Genomic DNA, 27999 nt, shown 5'->3' on the forward strand with positions numbered 1-27999 from the left:
TTTTATCATTACCACGTGGTGACATATATTTATTTAAATTTTATGTGCTATTGGTCTTTTGAGAGGCTAAAAAGTTAACATGCAAAGAGTGTCTTCAATCCAGCCTTAAATTCCCTTTTGGTTCCATAAAGACCACTCTTAGTACCAAGCACTGTAAGCTAGGGAATAGGTCATGGGCAATGCCTTTGCACTTTAGCCTCTCAAGTTTCAGCTCTGCCTCGTACAACACGCTGATAACCACAAGTTCTTGGAGGATGTAAGATGTGGAATGACTGCATGGATTTGATGCTCCTCCGTAAAGTACATTTACCTTAATAAAAAGCATTTAGAGTTTTCAATAGAAAATCACCTATAAATGCATTGCAGTGTCAAATGTTTAACAATCCACAAGGAGATTTGGTTTGATTTGACATGGAGTCTTTATTAGAATCGAATAACATTACACATTAAGCAGAAGCAATACAGTAGGCTACCAGCTGGATAGTGTGTGTGTGTGTGTGTGTGTGTGTGAGAGAGAGAGAGAGAGAGAGAGAGAGAGAGAGACAGAGAGAGCGAAAGAGAGAGAGAGAGAAACAGACAAACACACGTTTGCTTATCAAACCTGATGATCAATAATTTATTAAGCCACACTAGCAAACCTAAAATCTTTAAAAAATATATATCACAGAATCTGCCATTACTATATGCTCCAACACTCACACACATGTTCCATACTTGAGTATATTAATAAGAACAAGTTGATCATCATGCTTAGAGATACGGTAGCACATCCCTGTTGTCTGCCAGGTCAGAAAGGCTGAATAGAGGCTGTAAGAAGAATTGTCACAATGGAGGTAGACCTGTTGATCCTCCTCCATCTGGAGCATAAGCCAGAGTGGGAAACTACACATTTCAAACCATAAGTAAACACATAAGGCCTTACAGTGTCATAGCAGCACAAACATACTTATCAAGACAGCACTGTGTGGAAAGCTACCAACAAAATTACATAATTTTTTCTAGGAGATTATCTTCTAAGAGTATAAGTATGATAGATAGTTGACAATGCTAGGTCAGCTCTGAAAATGTGCATCAGGAGTGACTGCCATAGAGAACATTTCCAGCTTTGCCTCAAACAAAAAATAATTCAGGTATACACACACACTCACACACTGCACACACAAACATACAGAAACTGTATATGGAAACACACTTAAGGCAGTGGTGGCCTGGTAACTGTTACTCTTTAAGTAAATCCTAAACGTGTCCTTGTATTTTCAGCCTTTTGAGCAACAGTGAACAAGCTCCTTAGAAAGATGGAACACTAACCTATATGTTTGTCACTGAAAGGTCAGTACTTACAGAGCACTAATAGGTATTTATAACACCTCATTTCAGTACAATTTAGAATAATATGTGTACACTTACAATGATACAAACAATGTGCACAAATACTGGAGCAGATTTAGGATTTACATTTGCATCTTGCTACAGACGTATTTTGCTTCTTCCAACATTGTTACAAATGTTCACAGTAAGATGGCTGCACTGATTCAAAATCCACCCAAGAGACAGAAAACACCAAAACTAATGAGACAATACCCAGATGCTTAACTGTCAGACAGCACAGTCTTAAGTCCTCATGTTCCACAATATTAACTCTACACGACACAGGGATCATATGAATATTCTGGTTGAAATCTTTAATAAATCTTTATCTTTATCATTATATGTTAACCACGGTGACTGTATTAAAACATAACTCTGAAACTTGCTGCGCTTGTGGATGAGAGCTGTCAATTCTGCTTATCTTGATGATTCAGAAACAAAAAGTTCTAGTGACAGCATAAAAAGAAAAGGCTGCATTGAGTTTGTTCTGCTTCTTTCAAGAGACAATAAAACTTTTGTTGTGCCAGAAATGAGCTTCTCATTTTATAAGCAAATTTATACAAGAAAAGACCAAGGCTGGATTACCAAAGAGACAAAGCTGGCAAAATATCCCAGGGCTCCAAACCCAAAGGAGCCTCAAAATTGTTTGTGTGGCTTTGTTAGTTTAATTAATGTGTTATGGAATTTGGGCCACAAATGTGCAGTATCAATTACACTTTACCCTTCACCTTTTTTTTTGAAGTTTTTTATTACCTAAAGCCACCTACAGTCTGGATGTGAACACTAGACTCTGGTGTTACTTGTCCTTCATTCACCCCAATAACATTGCTAAGGGTCCAAGGCCTCATTCACTGTAAACAAAATTTGCTTCTAAACATAATCCGTACCGCAGTTAAGAAAACAAATTACCTCTATCACAAATTATTTAAATATTTATTCCATAATAAGACTGCTGATTGCTTGTACTTAATTAGAACCTAGAAACACAGTTGGGGGAGGGTTGTGGATCAGCAGAGGCCGAATAGCAATTTGGGGCACTGAAGCTTTTTTTCCGGGTTAATCCTACATGCAAAGAGATAAAAGTAAAGTATTAATCTTTTATTTTCTTTATGTCAGTAAATACTACTACCAATAATACCACTAATAATAATAATAATAATAATAAATATTCTACTGTTAAACTGCCTACAACTACAAGTGCTTCTATGATGCAAAGCTGCATATAATACTAATCTATGTCATTATCTATATATTGTAATCAGTACAAAATCTGCATCCCACATTGCCAGGGCCTTTAGGCAAGGAGTTTTATTTGCCATTCAGATAACTAAAACTTTTTGTTATTATCTTACTAGTGCTGAGTAGATTTGTTATGAACACAACTGGCTGTGCTGCACAGGCAGGCAAACCTGCTCCTCAAATATCAACTATGCAACTTTGCTCAAACAATTTGAACCTCATGTAAACTGCCAAATTATATGCTCCAGACACATCCTGTGCAACACCTGTGGACAGTGTCCTTATCATTTACCAGCAGCACTCCCTCTGAGTACAGCTGTATCATTTCTCGGTGACACTTGTGTCACCGAATGCTGAACCATTTAATGCAACACTTGTGTGTAGAAACAGGTTCTGCTCTTGAGGGTACTCTGGGCAGCCTCTGGAGAGAAACACATGAAGCCTCAGAGAGAGCAACAGACATATCACTGAGTTGTAAGTTATCATCATCCAGTATAGTAAAAGAAACTGGAACAGGGCAAGGTGATGATGTTGGAGGGAGAATCCAGTTAATATAGCCAGTAACAGCTTGTGTTGTATTTGTGGAGAGGAGCGGGTGGTATAATCAGCTGCATGGGCCAGAAAAAGTCAGGGTCTTGTCGTTTTATAAATGCCACCTCGTTATCTTGACCGGACATAATTGATTATTTTAATGACTGAGAAGACCCTCTGATAGTAATCAGTCAATAACAAGCCCAATCTGTGGTGGAGACACTCTTGAAAATGTCTTACATATCTTTATTTTTTGTTTGTGATAATAACATACTATACTATAACATTTATTATAACAATTAAAATTTGCATAAGCATCTTAAGATTGATGTGCTCATTGTGTGTTGCTCAGGTGATTTTAGAATTGCTACCAGGAGCTTGCCCATGCAACCTTAAACCTGCAGTAAATTATCATGTTTAGTTACACACACAACACTTATAAAGAAATATTAGTGCTTATTCAAAATCATGTTTGCTGTCAGTTAATGAATCTCCTAAATTAACTGTTTTGTTTTTTACTAAATCCATAGGGAAATTTTGAGGTACTAAATATTGAGGTACTAAATTATCCTTTGTGCTCACCAGCTACTGTAGTTGTTGACTTTGTCTTCATTCCTGGGTAGATATTCTGTTCAAACTGACATTTACACACACATCAGTAAAAAACGCTAATAACAGATTAAACCACTGTCTAGTGTGAGTTTGTCATCACAGGCAATTTTTCTACACAATTTCCTGTTTTATGGCCAATAACAATTTTGTGAAGAATGGAAACTGATTTTTGTCATCTGCGGTAACTGGTTGTGCTCAAGTGCATAATGATCAATTTGAGCTGAAGAACTTTGTATTCTGAATTGTAACAACTGGATGAGGTGAGATGAGGTCATAATGGCCTCTGTGAGACCACAGGGAATTCAACCTCTTGCAGATTTCCAGGAAAAAAGCTCCAAGTGTCTGTCATAAACATCATCATAGACCACTGTGTTATAGTATTCCTACATGTAGGAAACATTACCAGTAAACACATAAATATCTTCTGATTGCTGTTTACTGCAGCAAAATTTCATTTACGTTATGAAACATTTGCAGTATGTAGATATCACACAATGCCTGTGTGATTGAAGAATCACACAGGCATTTTAATCTACAACAATCTCACTTTTGTTTCAATGTCTGTGCATATTAAACATGAGGCCATAGACGCAAAGTGGCCATGAAGCCCACATACATTGGTGGTCAGGTGAGGTCAGGTGAGGTCTTTTCCACCTCTTTACACTAGACGTGTGTGAAGATAAGATTTTTTTATTGTAAGTATAAGTATTGTTGATATGGGAGTAAAAGATGCTAATTGATGAGTGAGACTGTCCTCCTGTATAAACCAGAGAGTCTGTCATTTGTACCCTTCGCAAAAAAGTAATAAAGCAAGACTTACCACTTGGCGACAACTAGTGGCACTAGTGAACATGACGTGACATGACGTATTATACTATTTAGGGCTTTCAAAGTTTGTCAGGAGGTAGCTTAGGCCGTAAATGGGTCAAAAAACGGTGCATTGGTGCATTAGTTCAACACTGGTCCGTATGAGAGGATGGGTACTAACAATGTCTTTGAGGGTTAAAGTTGAAGGACTTCTTAGATTAGTAAAATTTTATTGTCATGTTTTAGTTTTGTCAGCTTGTCTGTTATTATATTTTTTATAGGCGTCAAGCCATAAGATTCTCTGTTGCTTTACTGCAGTTATTCTGCAGCGAGAATCAGTATGATTTGTATTTTAAATCCAAAGGGAACATTGTACAAAACAAACCTCAAAAGCTATAGGCTGATGTACAGTAGAATCTTCCAAAAAGTGCTCACAAAGTCGGGTCATAAATCTATTAGTTGTGAGACTGACAGCCCTGTGCTTTGGTGCACTCAGTGAAATATGCTCATCCTCTCAGCCTGGCAGGTTTGAAGTCGTAACACAATTATTGCAAGATGAGTGGGGGGAGCCAGAGTCAAACATGCTAGACAAGGCCTGACAAACAGAGATGCTGGAAACTTTGCAGCTACTCTGCAGCCTGCAGGTGAGCTCAACAAGGCGAGATCCTGTTGTTATTTATTATAAAACTACTGTAAGGCTGCAGGCTGCAAGTTTTTGTCTTGTCTAAAAGTCTTTTTGATATTGATAGTACTCATGGTACTTGCAGATAGTACATATAGTAATTAGTATTTTGACTGTTGCATGTGTGAGCTACAGTACAACAGAATTATCATATGCATGTGTTTGGATGATAAGTGATGTCATAACAGTTTGTGTCAAATGAGTTGCTTGACAATATACAGTTCAATTCAAGACTACTTATTCAGAAAACACTATTTTTGACTAAATGATCTAAATTATGTACAGTCAGTTATTTAGATAAATGCTATGTTCTTGAAACCAAACAAACAAACAAACAAAAAAAACCTCACCAAATTTACTATTTGTCTTCTCTTAGCAGTATTTACGTTGGCTCAAATGTGGATTCATAAATAAGCTTTTACCCTCAAGGCCTCCAGTTTTAGAGTGGTGAGCTTTACTGTTTATTAGCTGCACCAAAGACAGGTTCACAAATTTGAGTAATAGAAGCAATAGCTGTGGTTATTGGATTTAGTGGTTGTGAATTGTTTGTGCTCTGTGCCACTCTATGCAATCTACTGATACACATTGTCTGGTATGTTTAAGAAACATAAAATACTCTAAATCCTTTCATTTAATAAATAATAAAAATCTCAGAATATGCGCTTTGTCACGCTCCTCTGTCAAAACTGACACTACTTGTAATGACTTAATCAAATTTCCATCTATTTTTGGAAATTTTTGTTCTTTCTTTCTTTACTCAGGGGAGTTTACTGAATTTTTCCTAATGTGGAATAAGGACTATAATTATGTAGGGACTGTTAAGTAGTCTCTTACAATTGTCTTTATAATAGCTTTCTTTTCAGATGTTTCCCATGGTTCAAAGAGTGATGCCACCTTTTTTTTACATTTGCTAATGTGCTCAGCTGCAGGGACAAACTTTGCAGCATACACTAAAGAATTCACTTCTAAAAACTAAAATGTCCTTAAAGAATGGAAAGCATTACAGTTTACAACCACACGTAGGCATCAACCCTGTCCTACTATAAACACCTTATACCACTCAATATAGCACTGTTTACCGTGAACCATAAAGCTACAAAGAACTGTTTCAATGTCATGGCATTCCTAACCTCTGAGAAGGTTTTCATCTGAAGATGTTTTGAGTATTTAAGTTTCATTTCCAAGCCCCGTACAATTACAACTCTGCAAATATGGTGAATGTGAGTAATGAGGTAAATCAAGAACATACAAATATAACATAGTATTCAGTAGCAGGCACTTAGTCCACAAGGCAATTTCATTATTACACAGATAAACATTAACAACTGGCAACAAAATATAAAACCCAATTTAAACACTACATAGCAAATATTCTTCCTTTTTTATAGCTACATAATGACGGCAAAGTTTTCAAGCCTGCCTTCCTCACATATCATTTACCTCACCACTACTCACATTCTTTGTACCACACACACATGCACACAATCTCCGCTGTAAACATCTAAGCAAACTCTTTTGCCATGGTCAACTGTGAGAAGAAATGTTGTTATCCTTTCTTTTGTTTTTGTTTTTTTTTGTGCTTTTTCAATATATCGATGTAGGTATTTACACTCTAAGACTTGGTTTCTTTAAATAACCCCTACATCATTTTACTCACAGTCATACAGTAGGTGAAGCTTCTATAATGCTACATTATATGGTCTTGGTTTTAACCACTTCACATTAGTGTCCAAAGACAAAGGATGTGGGGTGCTGTGTTGCCGTAGTAACTGTCTCTTCTGGATTGTGCCTGCATCTATTTGCCTCAGCAGGTTCCCATGGTGCTGACTGTAGTGTAACTGAACTTGGACATGGATGCTCCCGTTGCCATAACATCCTCCTCGTTGTCCCGAAGCCCACAATGGCAATGACGATGGCAAGGTGCCACGCAGCACGAGAAGGTGGCAAGCAGAGCTTTGCGGAAGCGTGTGTTCATGAAACAGTAAATAATTGGGTTGACACAAGCAGAAGTGTAGCACAACAAATGGATGAAAGCGATGGGGGCCCCAGAGAGGGCCCGTTTGGCAGAGATGTCGTCAAAAGCCCGCCAGGTGTTGGCACAGTACAGGGGCATCCAGCAGAGAAAGAATAGGACAACAATGACTACCAGCATGCGGATGACTCGCTTCTTAGCTTCTAGTTTGGCCTCAGATGTGTTGCTGCGTGGTCTTTCTGCCTTGAGTGCCCTGCCTGATGTAGCCATAGTGGACATCTCCATCGAGTGTGGCCCCTGGACAACATTAACGTAGCAACCATCTCCATCATCACTGCCACTAGATACAGTGGAGGTCAGACCATTCTTTACATCTGTGTGCCAAAGCAGAGTAACAGAGGTGGTAAAATAAATGTAACAGAGTACTAAAGTCAAGTTTAAATCAGTTGAATGGACCCCTACTGTATTTCAACATTTTATCAGTTTGCACTACTTTGCAGATGTTGAGGGCCAGATGTATTTCCTGAAAGACAAACTGCTGATTCTGGGGTTGATAAATGAATACCTGAGCTGATATATGTATTTTTGGCACATTCATTTCTTCTGCTGATGTTGCATGCAATCTGCAAAAACCTTATTAGTCCCTAGAGTTCATACGATTATTATTGGAAATGTATCATTCAAATCCAGTTTCAACTTTGTGATGTATGCAATAAAGTGTTTAAAAAAAGGTTTACCAAATTACTCAACAGAAATGCATTCAGAAGTGGCGAGTGGAAAGAAGAAGTCGCGCTGTAGACTAACGCCCATCACAAAACTACTCCCGGATTATTAGATTAAAACACATTTTCAAAGAGGTTATTTTAAAATTATTGTGGAAGGTTTGGATTATTGCCCTAGTTTCCTGTTTTCCCCATGCACTTTGTCTCTTAAGTTCTTTTTCAGGCAACCTCTTACTCTCTGAGTTCAAACAGATGGTGATGTCTGAGTCAGCAGCTGTCAGTCAATTTCATCCCCTAATGGACCACCAGTAAATACACTCCACACTGCTCTCAACCCAGACTTGCTCTCACAGGCCCACAAAATGTTCAAAATGTTTCATTTAACCTATACACATCACATTGCTTATGGCACTAATAAAATCCATGTAATTAAAATAAAATTCCTCATAAACATTAATCATAAAAATCACCATTGGTTCACACAATAGTGAGTGGATGGTGTGACTTTTATTTATGTCACTCTGCATGTTAAAGTCTAATACACAGTACTACAGACACATATGTGTACTGTTTAAAGTATTTAAACATAAACAAAATAAGACAGTTTGTTCTTGAAAAAAATAAAAGAATGGAAAATTTTAATGCTTTAATAAAATAGCAAGGTATATATTCTACTTATTATACTAGTGTAGTTTGAGGTACAGCAGCATTATTTTAAATGACAGGAACATGACTATTAAAACTTATAACTTAAAAAGTCTCAAAACAAAACGGGCGACAGAGGAAACAGTGTTTTAATTTGTTTGGTTTTTAGTTGCCTAAAACAAATTGTAATTTGTGTTCATTTGTGCATGACAAAAGCGTGAGCTCATACTTATTGAGGTACATCACTTACTTCCCTGGGTTATTAAATGTAATAACCATTTCTTGGGAACATATTAGTTCACAAAGAATTAGCAGTTCACATCCTGAATGATAAGACCAACAAGGTAAGAGGTTTAAAGGTTTACACTTCACTGTCACACCTTGTGAAATGTAAACTATATTTGCTACTTTGGGCAAAATCATGCAGAAATTTCACATATTGAGTTTGTAATTCTGAAATAGCACCCTCTACACAGTGAGTTTCATCAAGACAGCTTCACCTGCACAGCTGTACCGAACTTGTTTTTTTAAGTATTTACTGTTTTACTCTTCACTATGTTTGACTGTTGGTTCATTAGTGACTGCTGTGTGTGAGCCAAAACTGTCCCCTGGGACAGAAATTAAGTCTTTATCCTGTTGCTTTCTTTGTTTTGCTCACATTTTTTGCACATGGACTTACCAGTAGAGTCTTTTTTGTGGCCCATCTCAAACTGAATACCTCTGTAAAGTTCCCTGGAGATTAGTCCATAAGCGACAATCATCACCACCCCAGGGATGGCAAACAGTACAAGCAGAAGCAAAACGTACCTAAAGAAGACGTGTGAAATGTAAAATGTCTAGTATTAATACATAAATAAACTGGAATGGGTGCTGGTGTACCCCCAGATTATTCAGTATAGGCTCAGTGATCTGATATTACTCTTAACTGTACATTATAAGTTACACAGTAAAGCATTATGTTTTCCTTTTTATTTAAAAAAATAGTCAGTTAAATGAATGGAATATACACATTGTTGTTTGAAATGAACTCAAACCATGTTCTGTCAAAAAACACATGGAAACATAATTTTGTTTTCTTTATCTGACCTAATGGTCCAACAAAAACACCCAACAGACAGAAACTGAGAGCTGCTAAACATATGCCCCAGGTCTAGACATTGAAATAGAAAATGAACTGCTTCAATGTAGCGTGTCTAGATGAAAGGCACAGACACATACACACCCTTTAGACAAACACAGAGCTCATCTCAAGTTTGGCTGATACTAAACAGCACACTGCCCAGACACTGAGAGAGTTAAAACATTATGTTACCTTGCAGCTTACATATTGTTGTATGCACAATTACCCTGAAAATGTACTGTAGGCTTTGGTGAGGCTTGCAGACAAAAGAAAAACAGCTATATCTATATATAAGTATATGTCCGATAAATCACAAACAAACTGTTTTGTTCTTACTTATCTTACTCCAAGTGAAAACATCTTCAACTGAACTAACTAACTACTGCTTTAAAGTAAGAAAAAATGCAAAAAAATTACAATAATAATAATAACAAAATAAAATAATAATAATAATTTAAAAAATTACAATAACTATGAAATGAGCAGATGTCTGGTAATCTGAACAGTTGTAATGCAGTGTTAAATGATACATAAATGAAACAAATAATTAAAGACCTAAACACTCACCACGTCTGTTCTGCTGTGGCGAGGGGCCACTTGTGGCGACACTGGTGTGCTGTGGTGTTGTCAGGCCACTGAAACGCCTCAAGATGACTGATTATTGGATATGGGATCATGATGGTGAAGGCCAGCACCCATGTGGCAGCAATCACCCGATAAGCATGGGACCGGGTCTGCCACACTCGTGATTTCAGTGGATTACAGATGGCGCTGTAGCGCTCAATCGCTATGGCAACCAGGCTAAATGTGGAGATGCTTACTGATACACCTGAAGGAAAACAAAACAGATTATTTAAAAAGTCACCAAACATACATTATATGGCCTGTTCTTGGATATCTTTCATTTTGCTCAAAGAAAAGTTATTACCTCACTGAATAGTTTTTGGTCCAATAATAAAAAATAACAATAACATGCTTGTTGATCTGCCCATAACATCTGCAATCATAACTCTGAACAAAATGTGGTGATCTGTTGCCTACAAATTAATATAGTGCAAAGCAGGGAAGCAGGAATAGTTATCTGAGTCTTGTGGTAGAGGAAATGATGTTGGCCCAAGCTACTGATGTTATCTGTCATGTCCCTCCTGACAGAGAAAGACGGGAAATTACTCTTTACCTCTCCGAGCTCTGCCCTCGGTGAGAATACAGCCTTTGTATAGGTGAGTGTGTGTGAGTCAGGACTCAGGGGTGCACTTTGTTGTCTGTACCTACTCTATAACAGATGCTATACTGCAGGTCAAACCCTGATGATGCAAAGAACAGTCAGCCAACAGACTTTTCCCTGGGGTGTATCCAGCTTCCCCGAGTGCATCCTAATCATGGCTGTCCCTCACTCTCAAAGTTGGTGCTTTACTTAATCCACCATTTCTATTCAATTCTCATTTGGCTTTCTTTCAGAGGCAACACAATGGTTTTGCTTTGTGTGTGTGTGTTTGTGTGTGTGGTCCACATGTATTTAATGTTACTCATTTTGCTATTGTTATTGTTTCTGACTTCAATAAGACTGTATTTATCCCTTTTAGGACTTCTGCATGTTCATGTTTTATTTCTGCTAATAAATTAGTTTTACGCCAAATTTCACCTATGAGTGCAGAAAAGCATAAAGATTAAGCTACTTATGTATGTATTCTTGTGAAAGCTATTTAATTATCACATTCTGGTGAAAACACAGAAAATGTTATTATATATTTAACCTAACATACATAAGATGTATTACCTTTAGTGAGCATATTTCCCATGTGTTAAGCTATTCCTTTAAATAAAGACATAAAAATCCACAGTAAACAAAAGCCAATAATAGAAGATGAGCCAGAAATCCTTGTTACTGTATGACAAATGCATAGATACTGAAGATGAGTCATCTCTTGATTTACAAGCACAAAGAAAGTGAAAGAAGAAGCATGAATATCCCTTCACATGAACTAGAGAACTAAAAAGAATATTTTAGTGAGCACAAACGTACCTCCCTAGGAATCCGTGAACTATTGGTAATCCATACTTTTTATAAAGTGACGCATACGGTCAGACAACTTGTTAACTTCTTGAGTGCCTGTTTCCAAGGTTGTTGCAGGTCAAGTTAACAAGTAATACAAATCAATCCAGGAGCTGGATGGAGATTTATTATAGCAGTACAATTATTGAGCTGCAAAGTCCCAGCAGCTTTGGTGCAGTCCTCGATTTATCTTCTTATCAATGTAAGTCAGTTGCTTCTCAAGGCCATATAAGATTAAACTGATAATTAACTGAGAATTAACTGTCATTTCATTTACATATGAATCAGGAAAAAACAATTAAGGTGTAGGCAGTGATTCACTGATGCAAATTCGCCCTGTAAGATTTTTTTGAGCTTGAAACGTATTAAAAGTACAATGTCAAGTGCAGTTTTTGCCTGAAAGGGCCATAGTATAGCATAGTACAACATGGAAAAGATCAGTACCCTTTTAGTGATAAAATTCAATAAATAATAAAATAAACACAAATTCAAAGCTGCTTCAAATTCATTGTGTTTGGCTGTAGAGCTAATAATAGAACATTTTGTACAGAGGCCAATGTTAGGAATTATGATTAATTTAAGAAACAATGATGAATTCTCATGATTACAACATGTAAAGAGTATAGAGTGTGATTTCACCTGATGATGTGAAGTGCATCAATGTAGCCTGTCGTCTACAGTGTGGCTGTGACTTCATATCAAGCACAGAGGTTTTAGAGGACTAAGTTCATTTGTTCACTATGTGAGTGTAGAAAAACAAAGTAAGAGCACATCTTATCTATTTTTGTGCTCGTGTTGCATGCAAAGGTAAGACCACCTTTTTAAATGAAGGGCCATTTCAGCAGCTAGTTAAGTTCTACAGTAGCAATAATGTTTGGTCTGGTTTGGCTGTAACTTTTACAGCAAAATTATTGCTTATTTAGTTGATAATTGTTTGTTCATTTCATTGCAACATAATAGAGTAATTTATGCTAGATGTTAGTTCCAGATCATATATGTGGTTTTTCAATGTAGATTTAAATCAGTGTGGTTGCTAGTGAAGGTACAATATACAACTAAGGAGTTTTCCAGCCAGACATAATTACACTGTAATGTCCCTAAAAACAACACACCTGCCTTTATTGTGTTTTTTTTAATAATTTAATTATTGTATTTCATAAAGTAATAATTTGGATTTCATGAGCTCCTGTTGTTTTCAAACATTTTCAAACGATGTTAAAATTTGCTATTTAATCGTGATGTACATTTAAAGTAGCTACCATCAATTACCATCGGTAAACAATACATGTTGTCCATCCGAAAAAGACTCTCATTTAACTCCACTTTCTAAAACTGTTATACCGAAGCAAAGGGTGGCGTAAAATGTCACATTGTAGTGAAAATACATAAAGCACTTCCTGTATCTACCCCATCTCCCCAGCAGTCCCCCCTTTCTCACCCATGAGGTAGGACACTATTTTGCACATGGCAGCTCCAAAGATGAAGTCCTTGAGGATGCTGGGGATCAGAGTGAAGGGCATGCAGAAAACAGCCATCATCAGGTCGCTGACAGCCAGTGACAGCAAAAAGGTGTTGGTCACGGTGCGCATGCGTTTGTTGACTGTCAGCACCACAATGATCAGCAGGTTGCCAAACACACTCAAGAAGAAGATGAGGGAGTAGAGAAGGATCCGCAGTGTGTGGTCATCATCTGGTAAAGAACAAAAGGAAGCAGAGGGAATGTTAGAGCGTGAATTGCTTTGTTCAACTGAACCAATCAATTTAACGTGTTTTAAATAATGAACAGCAACATCATTGATCCTAGCAGCCTAACTTACAACTGTAACATCCCATAGCTGCCTCATTTGTGTGTGTTCCAGTACATGTGCTGCAAGTGCACACATCACAGTTACAATAAAGACATTTAGAGACATGTCCAAGATGTTCTCTCCCTTCGCTTTTTGGTATTTCCCCTATGCTCGGGGTTACAATAGTGGGTCAGTGGCACAGGGTGTTTATACTGGATCACCTTCCTGATGCAACCCTCCCTAATTTTTACTGGGTTTGGGACCATTAATATCTTACACAGCTACAGCGGCTGGGGTCAGGCAACTTTGGGGGTTCAGCATCTTTGCCATTCATCCATTATTTGTCACAGTCTAACCTAGTTGGGTCATGGGGTGGGCTGGAGCCTATCCCAACTGTCATCAGGGTAGGGTACACCCCAGACAGGTCGCCAGTCTATCTCAGGGCCACAGAAAGACATACACAGACCAACAACCATTTGAACTCACATTCACATCTACCTACAATTTTAGATTTAGATTGACCAATTAACGTAACATCCATGTTTTTAGACTGTGAGAGGAAACCGGAGTACCCAGAGGAAACCTACACAGAAGGTAGAACATGCAAACTACACACAGAAAGGCCACAAATGGCTGCAACCTTCTAGCTGTGAGGCAGCAGCAGGAACCACTCCACCACCGTGCTGCCGAAGGGCATTAAATTCTGACCCTACTACTTTAAAAATAATCAAATTGATTTTCCTAACAAGACATGAAGCCCTACCACACACACACACACAATATTTACCATGTACGCAAAATCTCAAGAAACATTCCAGATAAGACAGGGGGACAGGCTATTAAATATCTGTCAATGTAAGTCCATAGTCTAACATAATCTAAGTTCATGTTCTGTGTTTTTACCAAATAAAAAAATAAATGAGAAATAATATTTGGATACTGAATGTAATTTCAATAGCAAAATCTTTTTTTAAAAAAAGCTTTTTTCAATAGTTTTTTTTGCACACTGTCTTTTGTTATTTGATTTTTCTCAAGTCTTTAGGATCTGACAAAAAAAATATTGCAAAACCCTCATATCTCTCAGTGATAATAACTCAAATTAGTAGCTAATACCTAGGCTGATAGTTGTTACACCCAAATATTGTAAATGTCCCAATTTCCAGTTTCCCTTCTGCCTGGACTTTTGTTTTGAAATTATAACTTCCTGTTCTACCCTTCTGCCCTGCCCCCAGCTTTACCGTCATTATCAGTTTAATCGCTTTCACCTGTGTTTCCCGTGGTGGATGCCAACAACTGCCTTCTCCTTCAACCCCCCTCATGTGGAGTCTACGGCAGTATATTCTGAGTAAGTCATCTGCCGTCCTGTATTCTTTATCTGCACTGCACTGACCTGCTTCTAACCGCCCTCTCCTGTCTTCCCAGATCCCAGTTGAGCGTCTCCCCCCCACCTGATGATCACCTACACTCCTTGCACTTCTTTTTTCAATAAACTCTTTAAAACCTATCTGGAGCTCTTTTCATTTAGCGGGGGTCATTCTATGTACTTTGGTGTGTGTAAACACACCATCACAGTATATTCTGGCCAACATGAGCCCGACCACCTCCAATGTCCAGGAGTGGTGCTCAACTGTTCAGGGGGCTGTTGTTAGCCAAGAAGCACATTCAGACTCCTTGGAAGTCCGGTTGTATAATTTATATCAGGAGGTGCAGACAACAGCTCTAGCGTGTGCTCCTGCCACAGAGTACTGTAATCATGTCGGACCGGGAACCCAAACTACCACCGCCGGAGAGATATGGTGGGGAAGGGGGCTTCAGCAGAACCTTCCTCACTCAATGTGAACTGACTATCGAACTACAGCCATCTTCTTTTCCATTGGAATACCCTAACCTCAGTGTTTTCAGGTGCTCCCACAAAACTGCCCCTCTCTCTCTCATCATTGACAACCATGTCGAATCCATCTCACTCCCCGTGACGTTTTGGGAGACATGCTGAATAAGTTTGTCTTCGTTTATCTTGATCTTCTTATTTTGTCCAGCTCTGGTCATTTAACCAGGTCATTCTATTTAGTTTGGTGTGCGTAACCACACCATCACAGTAAAGCAGAAATTTGGTAGCCCACAGCCCAAAGCCTGTTAGTGCCATCAGCCATTAGCAGCTTCCCTGGATCATATCCTATGTCATTTTCTTTCTCTGTTATCTTCAACTTAACCATGCTTAGACAACACTTTTTTAATGGGTTACCTACTGAGCCTGTATCCTGGGGACTAGAGGCAACAACGTGAGTCACATTTGCAGTTCACCTCGCACACACATACTGTAAGCAAAATAACTTCACTGACACAGCTGTAGAATTGCCTGCAAGTACACTCAAGCTTTAATCCCCTGAAACTATATCCCCAACATTTCCTCTGGGGCATTGGTAAATTGGTAAATTTTCACATGCATTTAGAGAGGGTCTGTTCCTGGCCAAAATAATTGCTGTCTCTATATTTATTAGATGTATTTTGTTTTCTTTCATGCCACTTCTTTACATCTCATTTTGATCTTAACCCACCATGCACCTTGCAGGTCAGCTGCCATCACTGGTGTGTGAGTGTGTTTGGGTAATTGAGAAGCAACATTGTACAGTGCTTTAGATAAAAGTGCTATTTATGTAAAACCCTTTACCATTTTTTTTTTTTTTATTTATTTCTCGAGTGTACGTTCAAGTCAGCAGCAACAAAGCACTCACATGATTATTGCTTATACTGTATGTGATGATATTTTCCAATACATAAGAAATAGTCTTTATCTGATCACAAGCTTCCAGAATGTTTTATTTGTAAGGAATCGGGGGGTTAATTACACCATCACTGATGATTTTCGAGCAGATCCGTAGCCTCAAAGTTATTCTTTAAGAATCACACATCATTAATTCTCCCAGCTTAAATTAACAATTAAAAATGTAATTACATGTTTTCTTCTTCACATTTTATCTGTTGAAAGTAATGCTGAACCTGATTTGCACTCTTTTTCAGTAATCCGCCTGTGTGTCTTGTGCACAACTGGCTAGAGGACATTATAATAACAAGTTTCACTCCTTTTCTGTTGATCAAAAAAGTTCATGTCGAGGTGAACACTTCTGCATTCGAGCTAGTGTAAAGGGAAAGATCAAAGACCGGCTGTGTCATCTCCAAAATCGCTTGTACAGACATCTGGCCCCTGTAAGAAAGTAAGTTGATAGTAATAGCTGATTTAATCACCTCCACCCAACTACTGTGAAATGCTGTTGTACCACTTGCAGGCTTTGTGATGGATTTAGTCTCTGCTTGGTCAGCAAAAGTCAGTAAGGCAGTCTGTCTCTTTCATCTCCCTCTCTCTTTTAGATTCACACATGCCGTCTTCCCCTCTACAGGAGTGACACGTGGCTTCACCATCTGTCTCAAACACTATGCAAATAAAAAGCAGTAACCTCTAATATATGTGTACTGTTCTGGTGGCAGAACAGTGCACAACAGGGTGTTTTCACAAAAACAATCTTCCAAATGGCAGCAATTAAAAGTGTTTAATTTTGTGCTGTGTGCGTGTATTTGTGTGTGTTTGTGTGTGAGGGTGCACATATAACTGCATGAATATAAAGAAAACCCACAGATGATTGGCATAAGAGAGGATCAACACTCTCTCCTTTATTACTCTCTAGCCTGATTAAATATCTTACACTGCCTTCTGCCTAATCGAAGCCAATTAGCTTTCTTGTGTGTTCACTGACAGTGCGGGAAACACTGATAACTCTATCTACACATTTACTAGTTCCCTTCAGGCAAGAATTTCCCATAACTGCTCAAGCTGGTGTGTGTAGAGCAGAGAGATTCAAATTAATCACCTTGCTCACTTTGTCCAATATGTGGCACAGACTAATATTTCTGCTACGTAAAGAGAGCAGGCTGTAGTCCTCAGTTTCACAGCCTCACTGGACTGATTTGTACCGACGCATGAAACTGCAGTGTTGAAGACAGTTTAAATTGTGGTTTTAATGCTGTTGGCGTACAGCCTGGGGTTGATCAGAAGGTTGTCTTCTTGACAGAGCTATGCTGTTGGTATGATACACACCGACACAGGTCTGCGGTTTCTCAGGCCTCAATCCTTCCTAGAGAGCTGCAGTTTCGCTTCTCCCTGTTTATTATTATTTGACCTTCGCTATGTTCTCAATGGTTAGGACATGTTACTTGTATACTTTTATTTAGAATTATTTAATTATTTATTTATTTTTGTCTAAGTAAAATACACTATTGTTCAACTTCCCTTTAACTTTCCTCTTCTGATTAGCTTTCTCTATCGTCTAACTTGAAATGTCATTTAAACCTTAAAGAGGTCTTGACAGTTTAAATGTTTTCTCTTAAAGTCATTGTCTTCATGTCTTTTGACGACTTTTGATTTTTGGCAGTTTGGTATCAGATTTGAACTTTTCCAGTGGTTTTTATTGTGAGATTATGGGCTCAGCTAGAGAGGTGATGTTCCTCAAACTTCTCAGCTCCAGCTCACTTTTCAGTCAACTTTCATGAACAAATTTTACATCAAAACATAGGTATAACTGTGCTTTTTTGAGGGAAATGTAGGTCCCTTCTTTTTATCCTCCCTCCCTTTTTCCATTTCTTTTTCTTTTTCCTTCTTCCTCCCCCTCTGATGTCTTCTTCATATCTTTGTTTATTTCCTTTCCTTCTATCTTTCCTACTCCTTGTTCTTCACTCTTTCCTTCCTTTCATCCTTCCTGTTTTCCAATTCAAATAAAACCAGCTACTAATTCCTTTATTATCACTGGCACTTCTGGAATATTATTGTTAAATTTAGAGTTTAGGCTACTTTTTCCTTTTTTAGCTTCTCTTCTGTCTGTCTAACACAGACCCAAAGACAATGAGAGACACCTGCAGTTTCTTGATCTCCCATGTCTCTTCTCTCTGTCTTTACTAACAGTGTTTATCCTATGGAGACTCTTCTCAGCAGTTCATTCTACAACACTGTCAATACTATGTTTACTGAAACTTTGATTACTAATACTTTTGATAGTACCAACATTTAGTGAATACTCTGTGCCATGACCCACAACTTCCTTTTTTAATTCTTCTCTTCATTTTGCCTGAACACACACATATACAAATATATTCTCTTCTATTTTGCTCCTTTTGTTCTTATTTTTCTGTCTTCCTTTTCTGCTTCCACTGAACTTTTTCGATTTCGGCACCCAACCTTTTTAAAGCTCAGCAACTTCTAAGTGACCAGCATCTTTAAGCATATCAGCTCCCCTGTTTAATGTCCTTCTTCGGTATATATTGCTAATTGACTCTTAAACCTGGAATAACTGAGTTTATGGAGGCAGGGCTAGATCTTTTCTGTGTCAGGGGGGCATACTGTAACTGTCACATCAGAAACTCTGCTCATGCTTTCTTTAGCTACTTCCTTACCGCATTTACTATCAACACCATTTTTATGCTTATGACAAAATTCATTCTAACACAATGAATGTTAACATCATGTTATTGTTTCCTTCAAAAAGACACCACAGCCTAATGTAAATTAGAGCAAGAGTCTCAGACTGTGAAACTTACTAAATTATTGGTGCTTCCTAAGCCAAATGTTGCCTTTCTTATAGACACTACAGTTAGCGTCGCTATTGGATGCCCCAGGAATGCTACTATTTGAAAAAACAAGAACAATGGTGCACCTTGTCAGACCTCTCCTCATAGTAACCATCCAACCATCCTGACCACCTGACTGACTTTTTGCTTTCTAATCTAGGCTATTGCTTTAGTCATCAAATATTGAAGCCCATGGATTTTTCTTATACCTAAATGACAGCCCTGTGTGTCTGAAACTTTGCTATAGTTTTGATTGGTTATTGTCATAGTCAACATACAAATATTAATATTTGCCACATTACAAGACATACTGCATTGTAAGCACTGAACAGAATTCATATTACTACTAAGGAAATGTGTAAAGAAAAGCAATTATACATTGAAAAGAGGCAAACCAGTTCATGCAGTTTTAAATTATTGCACTTCCAAATATACTGGTACTCAAACATTAAGTCTAGACAAATTATCATGAAAATAATAAAAAATACTTTGTAAATAATCCACTAAATATACACTTTTTGGTTTAGCCTTATAGTGAAACTTTTGTCCAAAAAGCTGTAACAATAGTATGTGTTGCCATGGAATAATTCTGGCTCTGATGTTAATGTGGGTGTATCGTGAATACTGAGCCTATAGTTTTCAGCTGTCACTAGTGTTTCACTTGACTGGCAGATTAATCTCTTATTTGAAAAGCTTCTATATGGACAGGCTGATGGGCTTATTAATTTAACTGACAAGATATGAAAAAAAAAACCACTGTTAAGCAGCTAAAATAGGACACATGTTCCTCTATAATGGGATTAAATTAAAGCACAATTTACAGAAAAGTTAGGATGCTGTGTAAAATATAAATAGAAAAGAAATGCAGTGATTTGCAACTCATTATGAAACCTGAAATGGCAACATATCTGATATTGTAAGTGATATTGAAAAAGTGATATTGAAAAAAATTAGATTGTATTAATTTTTTCTAGTGTTTGCACGTGGGGATGCAGCAGCAAGTTGCGTTCACTGACAGCAATTTCTCCTTAGTCATACAGTGATTTCCGAGGCAGAAATGTGTTGGTTTTTAATGCAGTGCTGTCTGAGCATGTGTTTCATAACTGGCATGTGTGTAATGCTCTGTTCTTCAAATCGAGGTTTTTTAAATTGCTGAAACAAAGGCCGGGAAAACTTTTGGTAATACAGAAGTTGAGGTGGTCTTTCCAATGACACGTTTATCAAAGACCCAATTCTTTTTAGGCATTCAAATGCATGATATACTGTACACTCAGAAAAACATTTTAAATAACTATTCTAATTAAAAGATTTTTTTTTTACAAATTATACATTAACGGTGAAGCAAGCTATGTTTTTGAAAGCTGTTTTCAACTAAGCTGATATCATAATGTGACATACAATAGATGCTGTGACGACTTCAAATCCTAATGGTATGTTATGCATGTCATTCTAGATCAGAGTGCAACCAGCACACACAGCAATCACAGTTTGCTAGGAAAATAATTAATGACAAACTCGCAATGCAATAGCAGTGTCTATATTTGATGCTTATTTTAGATCGCACAGGTAAGTAAATTACCATTGTGGAATTTTTTTCATTTGGTCATAGATATGGATAAGCAAATCCATATCCATTGGTTACAAACAATGATGTAACCAAACAATGATGTAACCAAAACATTTTAAGATGCTAAGTCAAAAACCAATATCTTATGTTACCTGATCCTCATGTGTTACATGGGTAGGGTGTAGTGTCCCTTTAACACAAATTACTGGCATCAATTTTGAGAATATATTTTAATAAAGAATGGAAAGTTTATAGTTTAGAGTTTAACATTTTGGTTATTTTAAAGTAGCTGGCCCATTTCCCCCCTATTAAAAGTACATTTTTATTCTGCATGATTCTTGCAGAGATTTAGATGAAAGGTAAATACAACTCTTGTATCTATATGCCTTTTATATTCAATTGTCTGTCAACAAGCCTCCAGGATGTTTCTACAGCTGGTCAAAAGATAGTTCAGCACCTAACCCTTCATACCATCACCAAAAAGAGCTTTTCCTTTTGAGTCAGGATACAGTTTCTGCCAGGCCACAGATCTGAACCACGATGCATTGAAAATAAAGGCACTAGGTGAGTTCACAGAGCATCATGGACTTGTTTTGTTGCAGCTTTAAACAATCCCTACAGATGTAGCAGCCTAAAACTGCCTGAGGTATTCAATCTGGACTCACAATCCCAGGCTGATCATGTAAGAAAAGCACAACCACCTTGTTACTGCACCATCCTCCTTAAAAGCCAATTAGAGGATACCGCAGAAAATGTGATGATCTACCGTGACAGGAATTATGATTTTTTTGACAGTGATCTGCATTCCAACATTAATGCTACATAAACCCAGTTTCAGGTCTATGTGGCCACATTTATTTGTGCATTAGAACTTAATCTTAATAGAAACACAGAGCACCAACAATTATCTTTCTCTTTCTTGCTCATGGCCTCAGGAAGGAGGAGACAATTTCTGTTTCATCATTTCCTATGAAGAAACTTCCGTGAATATGCATATATCCTACATGGTGTTTTCCCCATAAACCTAGGGAACCAATTTCCCTAATCCTCATAAACACACTGCATGTTTGTATGTTTGTTAGTCAGCTCGGATGCCACTACTCCACTTAATAACCCAAGTGGTGGAGAAAGACAGACGCCTTTGACAGGCTGTTTATTATAACCACCAGTGCAGTGCTTAAACCCTTCCCTGAACCTAAAATTCGCTTTTATGTGTCTGGATTTTTTTGGGCCAGCACACACAGTGCATGGTCATAACTTTATTCCAATTGGAATAGACACTGCTGTACTGAGAACTGGCATCTTTGAACCACTTCTTTTTTTTTGAAGCATCAATACGCTCATGTGTTTATCACAATAAGCAAACAAGTCCTAATCATTAAAATGAAACTCTCCCCCACCAACATATGTGTCTAACTTGTCTTGGAAACAATTTGGATTAGGTTAATGATGCAATCATATGGGCCAGGTCTATTTAACAGAAAAAAGTAATAATCAACACATAAGGCAGTGTTCCTGTAAGGACCCCACCAGAGTCACGAGATTTGAACCATGTTCAGCCTGTTTGGTACTCAATGAAAGACTTTATCTGGAAGGAGGCAAAACCAGGCAGAAATGAAGAGCCTGCTCATGCCATATAATTTCTTTTCAGAGACAAGAGTGACCAGAGCTGGTACCCAAGATTTAAATGGGTAGAGGGTAAGAGCGTACTCCAGCCAGAGAATAAAAAGCTTACTACAGTAAAAAATAATAATAATCTGGAGAGGGCGAAGTTTAAACTGGTGGGAGAAAATACTAAATTCAAGCAGGAAAAAAACAACCAAAAGAAGAAAACACTGAACTCGTGGACAACAAGACCAAGCCTGTGAAAGAAAGGGCAGAGCTTGAGGAGTGCTGCCTGAAACTGAAGAAAAAGAAGAAGGTTTTCTAGAACGGGCTGCAGGCTAAGGAGGTGTGTCAGTGACAGTAGGGTGGAGGAAGTTGCTGCTGGTCAGCACTAGCTCCCCTCCCCCATCATCTAGCTTACTTTAAACCTCTTTCTCTTCATTCCTCCCTCTCTCCTTCTTTCTGTCCTCCCTCAGGAGGACAGAAAGAAGGAGAGAAAAGTCACTTCAACTCAAAAAGTTCAAGTGACTGTTTCACTTGGGTCGCTACAATATTCACCAAACAGTGAGATTACGTTAATCTAATTTGGATATACAATATATGACACAATTAACAGGGTTCAACAGCTTGAACTGGTGACATTTAGTTCTGAGGACTCTAATTTAACACTACTAGTTAAGCTAGTCAGACTAAAAAGCTGAGAAAATGATAATATGCACATGTTTCTTCTCCTATTACACAAACTCACCTAAATTCAAGCACCTCCGAATGATCATCTGTGCAATTATATTGGAATAAAACATAAACAACAGGATTATTGATTGTAGTGTGAGTGTACATACATTTATTGGCTTCTGTTATATCAAATAGGAAAAAAAGCTAAATTTCTTCTGTTTTAAACAAATGTTAATTAACTTTACAACTGCATATGTAAACAAACAAACTTAACTTTTTATTGTTAATATTGCACATTTAATTATGTTACATTTACTTCTGCTCAGATTTATATTTTCAGTGTAATATAATCCTACGGTGTTATTTGTTTGAAGGTTCTGCCACCTTTTGGGAGTAATGTCAGTTCTCAATCTTCAAAGTTTCTCACACTTGGATTTGAACAAATTCTCGTTCTTCCAGATTTTCCGTCTCAGTTTCCACTACATTGGATGTGAATTGTCAGTAAACTGTCATGTCCAGGTGCCTCGTCTGTCAATAACTTTAAATTATCAGTCTGCATTACCAATGAAATATTTTAGCACCAATAAATCAACTATAGTACCAAAACTGCAAGAATTAAATCAATGTGCAGGAACGTTGTAAATTCCCAACTGGTATGACTAGTATTTCACACGAGGTGTAGACTATTCAGTTTTAATATTTATGATGTGCTACATTTTTGCGTCTTAGTGAGAGTGAAATTCTCCATCGCTGTGAAGAAGATTACTGTGGAAGATGGAGTGTTTGCCAAATTATCTACTGTGGAGGGGATCAAGGACAGTCATGATGACAAAGGTAATTTTTTGTTAACCACAGCAGTGCTCATTTCAGATGCCTCCACTGTATTGACTTCAATAGCTTACATGTAATCATAACATTGCAAATGTAATGAATTCTAAAAAGTGACTGGTTTCATTTCATTTAAGTGAGAATTGCTACTTCAAAAACAAGCTTGTTTTATCTCGTTTTGACAGTAAATTTTCCAACTTATTAAGGACAGGTTTAAACTGAAAGTGGGGGTCCTGCCCACTAATCCAAAGCCATGCTGCATATACGGTAAATGGCTAATGATATCTTCTTAGATGCAGGTCCATCTTAATCCACTCCATCTACACCGCAATCCTCGTTCTTTAGTAGCAGTGACAGTGAAACATCAAGACAGTCCAAGCGAATTCAATGTGATAAAATGGCACAGAGTTATTCTGGCAGAGATGAACATTTTAAACCAACGGAATATAGATTGTATAGATCATATCAAAACTGAAATTGGCATTATTGCCACTTTCTGCTTAGTATCATGCAGTCGAATGTTCCACTGCCAATTTACAGTAAGAATAAAACACACCCATGTTTGATAACCAAAAATCATAAATCAAGAATGCACTTTGGAATATATCATCATTTTTTTATCTGATAAAACAAATTCTGCAGACAAAACCAGGAGGAACCACAGTGCTTTGTGAATATGAAGAAACACAGATGCCGTGTGAGAAATAGTTAACGTCAGCACATATTGTTGAGACGGGGGAGTAGATTTAACCTTTTACAGTGATTTGATATTCTTTAAAGTCCTGCAAATGTATATACTGTATGTGCACTATAGTAAACAGTGGAGATACTGCTAGAACAAACTTACAGGAAAAAAGTAATTACAGAGTCCAACACTGACTGTTTGGCATGGTTTGTTTGTGCTGAGCTCCACTAATTATTTAGAGTGCTATTTTCGGTTTAGAGAGCCAAATGACATAAGGGGAAGCCTGTAGCACTGGAGGTGTTGGTAGCTCATTCATGAATGCGCAGTGCCCAGCAGCCGTGTCTGACCACTGGCTCTGGCACGCAGTCTGCTTTCTGTTTACAGACCAAAGGCACTGAGAGCAGCTGAGCATGTTGGGGAAAAAATTTACTTTGTTACACCTTCTCCAAGTTTTTTGCTTGTAATTATTCCAAACTAATGTTGACAGATCTTTATATACTGCTTCAGTTTATATGGCATTTATAGTCCATTTTTTTCACTACATTTCCATGTGGTTACATCACATATGGTGCATTCTGCTATATTAAAACACCCTGTACAATTACGTAAAATTATTCAAATGAAAAGTTAGCTGCAGGGGTACAGACTATTCTTACATACGTATATGGTGAAATAGTGGATGAATTAATAATAAGGTTCTTTATCCCCCCATGAATATTTAAACTTTCATCTGTTTCTCTTACTTAATATATCAGACATTATACTAGCCATGAGTAACACCTCCCGTCCACATCTAATGCTTATGCAGTGTGTATCTCTCACGTTTCCTCAGTTGGCCCTTGTGTCACTGCACCTATCAGAGAAAAGGTGGCTCTGCTCGTGTAAGAGGTGTTGGTAAATGTCCCAACTAGCAGGCTTGGTCAGCACGGTAAATCTAATCTAAGCCTTGTCAGTGAGCCAAGTCCACCCTAGAGCAGTTGGTGGAGGCACAGAACGAAACCACTTTCTGCTGACTGAAAGACTACAACACACAGTCCCTCTGTGTCCCTGGTCACGGTGGTTGGACTAGAAAACAACATGTTTGTTGCGTTTTGCACAGGGCAGGCTGGTATCAAACACCTCAGCTCCAAACAGGCAGAGGGAGATGAGAGGGTGTGAGAGATGGACGTAGTGAATACACACAAACAGGAGAGGTGGAGCGCTGAGCAAATTGGTGGGTAAGGTGGGGGAAAATGAGAAGCAGAAAGAGGATTGTTATTTATTTTTGTCTAAATGCTTTTTGTCAGGAACAAAATGCTTTGAAAATTAAAATGATGGTTAGCTCCTGGCAGTGACTGATAACCCCTCTTTTGTTCTGTCATCCTCATCTCCAAAGTAATAATTGCCTGCTGATGCATGATGAATTGCACCAGCATCCCAGATAACTTAAAAACATTTTCACTGACTATAAATATATCATCATTCACCTGTCTCTTGTGCAGAACAAAGGGTGAGACAGGCATCTTTTAAAACCACTATTACAAATATTGAATCAAACTACACAGTGTGTGTGTGTGTGTGTGTGTTGAAGCACTTAGAGAGAGCAGGTTTTTATTCCAAATCAGAGAAAAGGCATGGCCTGCACTGAATGAAAAAAATGCTTTTGTTCACTGAGTGTTTTCAAGGGTTGAAACCTGTGTCAGTGGTGAAAGTCTTTCCAAAAACATGTCTAAAACCAAAAATGTGTAATATTAACATTAATAACACACTGTCTGCATTTAATACAGTTCAAAGGTACTTCAGCAATTTAGGCCTGCACTTCAATGTGTTCCAGACAGAATTTGAAAAGGTTGTGTTTGACCCCAAACACTACATCTGCAACACAGAATTTCCTACAATATGTGAGTCACAGAAGGTGTTAAATGTTCTGTTTTCAATTTGAAGAAGATAAATCTGCATAACTTAGCTGCAACAGTTGCAAAATGGTGCAGCACAGTCAACAGATGTGTTGCAAGTCTGACAAGACCACCAGATATTTCACTGATTAAAAAAATGAAATCCTTCTGCTAAGAATTAAAACCTGCAGACTATATGTGGGCAATCTACAATATGGTATGCTCTGACACCCACTGTTATAGTGAAAATACATGTTGACTAAACCTCCGCTATAAACACAAAGCTGCAGGGAGAGGATGAGTATATGTAAAGCAAAGTAATCAATTACACTAGTGACAGAGTGAATAATGGTGATGACAGCAGCTCTACACTGTGATCATCTGTGATGGGCTGTTGCTGTGGGAATGTAAAGTAAGAAGGTGATGAAAGCTGGAAAAAAGTGATAATCACTGAGTGACTCACTATGTTGGCGAAACAATTTAATAGTGTAGTGTAATAGTGTAAAGGGGATTAAGTCCCAAACACGAGATATAGTGGTCGGAGTTCGGATTTGCAGCGTATTGATCTAGCTATGAATTGTGGGTCTTACTCAGCATGAAGGAAGGTAAAGGTGGGAACGACTGATATCATAGCATCATAGTACTAACTGTTGAGAAACTCATGTGCCTCAGGTGTGATGTTGACCTGTAAACAGCCTAATGAAGGAGCTCTCTGCTCTCTCTCCTTCCCTTTCAGATTTTTTTCATTGTAGTATATTGAGACTTTCCGTTGAGGGCGAGGCTGCCTCGTCTGAATATCATTTAATGAATAATTTCAATCTGTTTGGATCCATCAACAGAAATCAATTTGACACAGAAACTGGATCTATGTGTAAAAGTGACACACATTATTAAGCAGGAGTTAATGGTTTATTGAATCAGGGAAATGTCCCTTCAACCTAACATATCTCCATGAGTCTATATTGGAGTAAATTATAATTAATTTTCCACCTTCCCATGTGTCATAACCGCTTCACAATAAAACAAAATAAAGATACAACAGTGCCAAAAAATAAAAATAAAATGAGGCCATTGTTACTTTGTCTCGTTTTTATTGTGTCCGCTCACCCTTTTCTCTCACTCGCTGAGGGATGAGGATTGTGGACGCGTTGCCGCAGGTGACGTTTGCTGTGTCCATGCTCCCGTTACCGGTGCCGAGCTGTAGCGCATCAGGGTGCGTTCCGACGCACTCGGACCTCGATGACTCATTTCGCACATAGAGATCCATGTTTTTTTGATTCAACGTTGCCTCTGTGGTTACAAAGAGTTCAGGCCAAACCTTCTGTCAATTTTCGTCTGAGCCTCTGAATTGTTAAAATAACTGGACTCTGTATCCATGGTCCATCTCACTTGGGTACGTTATCGCTTCCCAACTTCCCTAAAAAAAAAAAAAAAAAAAAAAACACACAAGTTTGTTGGAGTCTTTTCTCCCTTTATTTTCCGCCCTTGCTGTAGTTGTGTACCGTGTGCTGTTGCGGGCGTTGTTCGGGATGCGCACCAGGAGAGAGGAGCGCGGCGCACTGCTGCTCCTCCACCAAGTGAACCGCACGGTGTGAGCGAGTGAGCGCATGAAGT

General features: G+C 38.0%; 1 protein-coding gene across 1 annotated transcript; it reads right to left on the reverse strand.

The window, feature by feature from the left end:
• Positions 1–395: 395 nt before the first annotated feature.
• Positions 396–27983, reverse strand: cckbrb (cholecystokinin B receptor b). Its single transcript, XM_067517034.1, has 5 exons — positions 27493–27983; positions 13190–13441; positions 10266–10527; positions 9258–9385; positions 396–7585 (listed from the first exon to the last, which is right to left on the reverse strand). Exons 1-5 carry the CDS (start codon positions 27650–27652, stop codon positions 7044–7046), a joined length of 1344 nt encoding a protein of 447 aa, XP_067373135.1. The 5' UTR covers positions 27653–27983; the 3' UTR covers positions 396–7043.
• Positions 27984–27999: the final 16 nt, after the last annotated feature.

This window comes from Channa argus, chromosome 9 (genome assembly GCF_033026475.1).
Source record: "Channa argus isolate prfri chromosome 9, Channa argus male v1.0, whole genome shotgun sequence".
Classification (NCBI taxonomy): domain Eukaryota; kingdom Metazoa; phylum Chordata; class Actinopteri; order Anabantiformes; family Channidae; genus Channa; species Channa argus.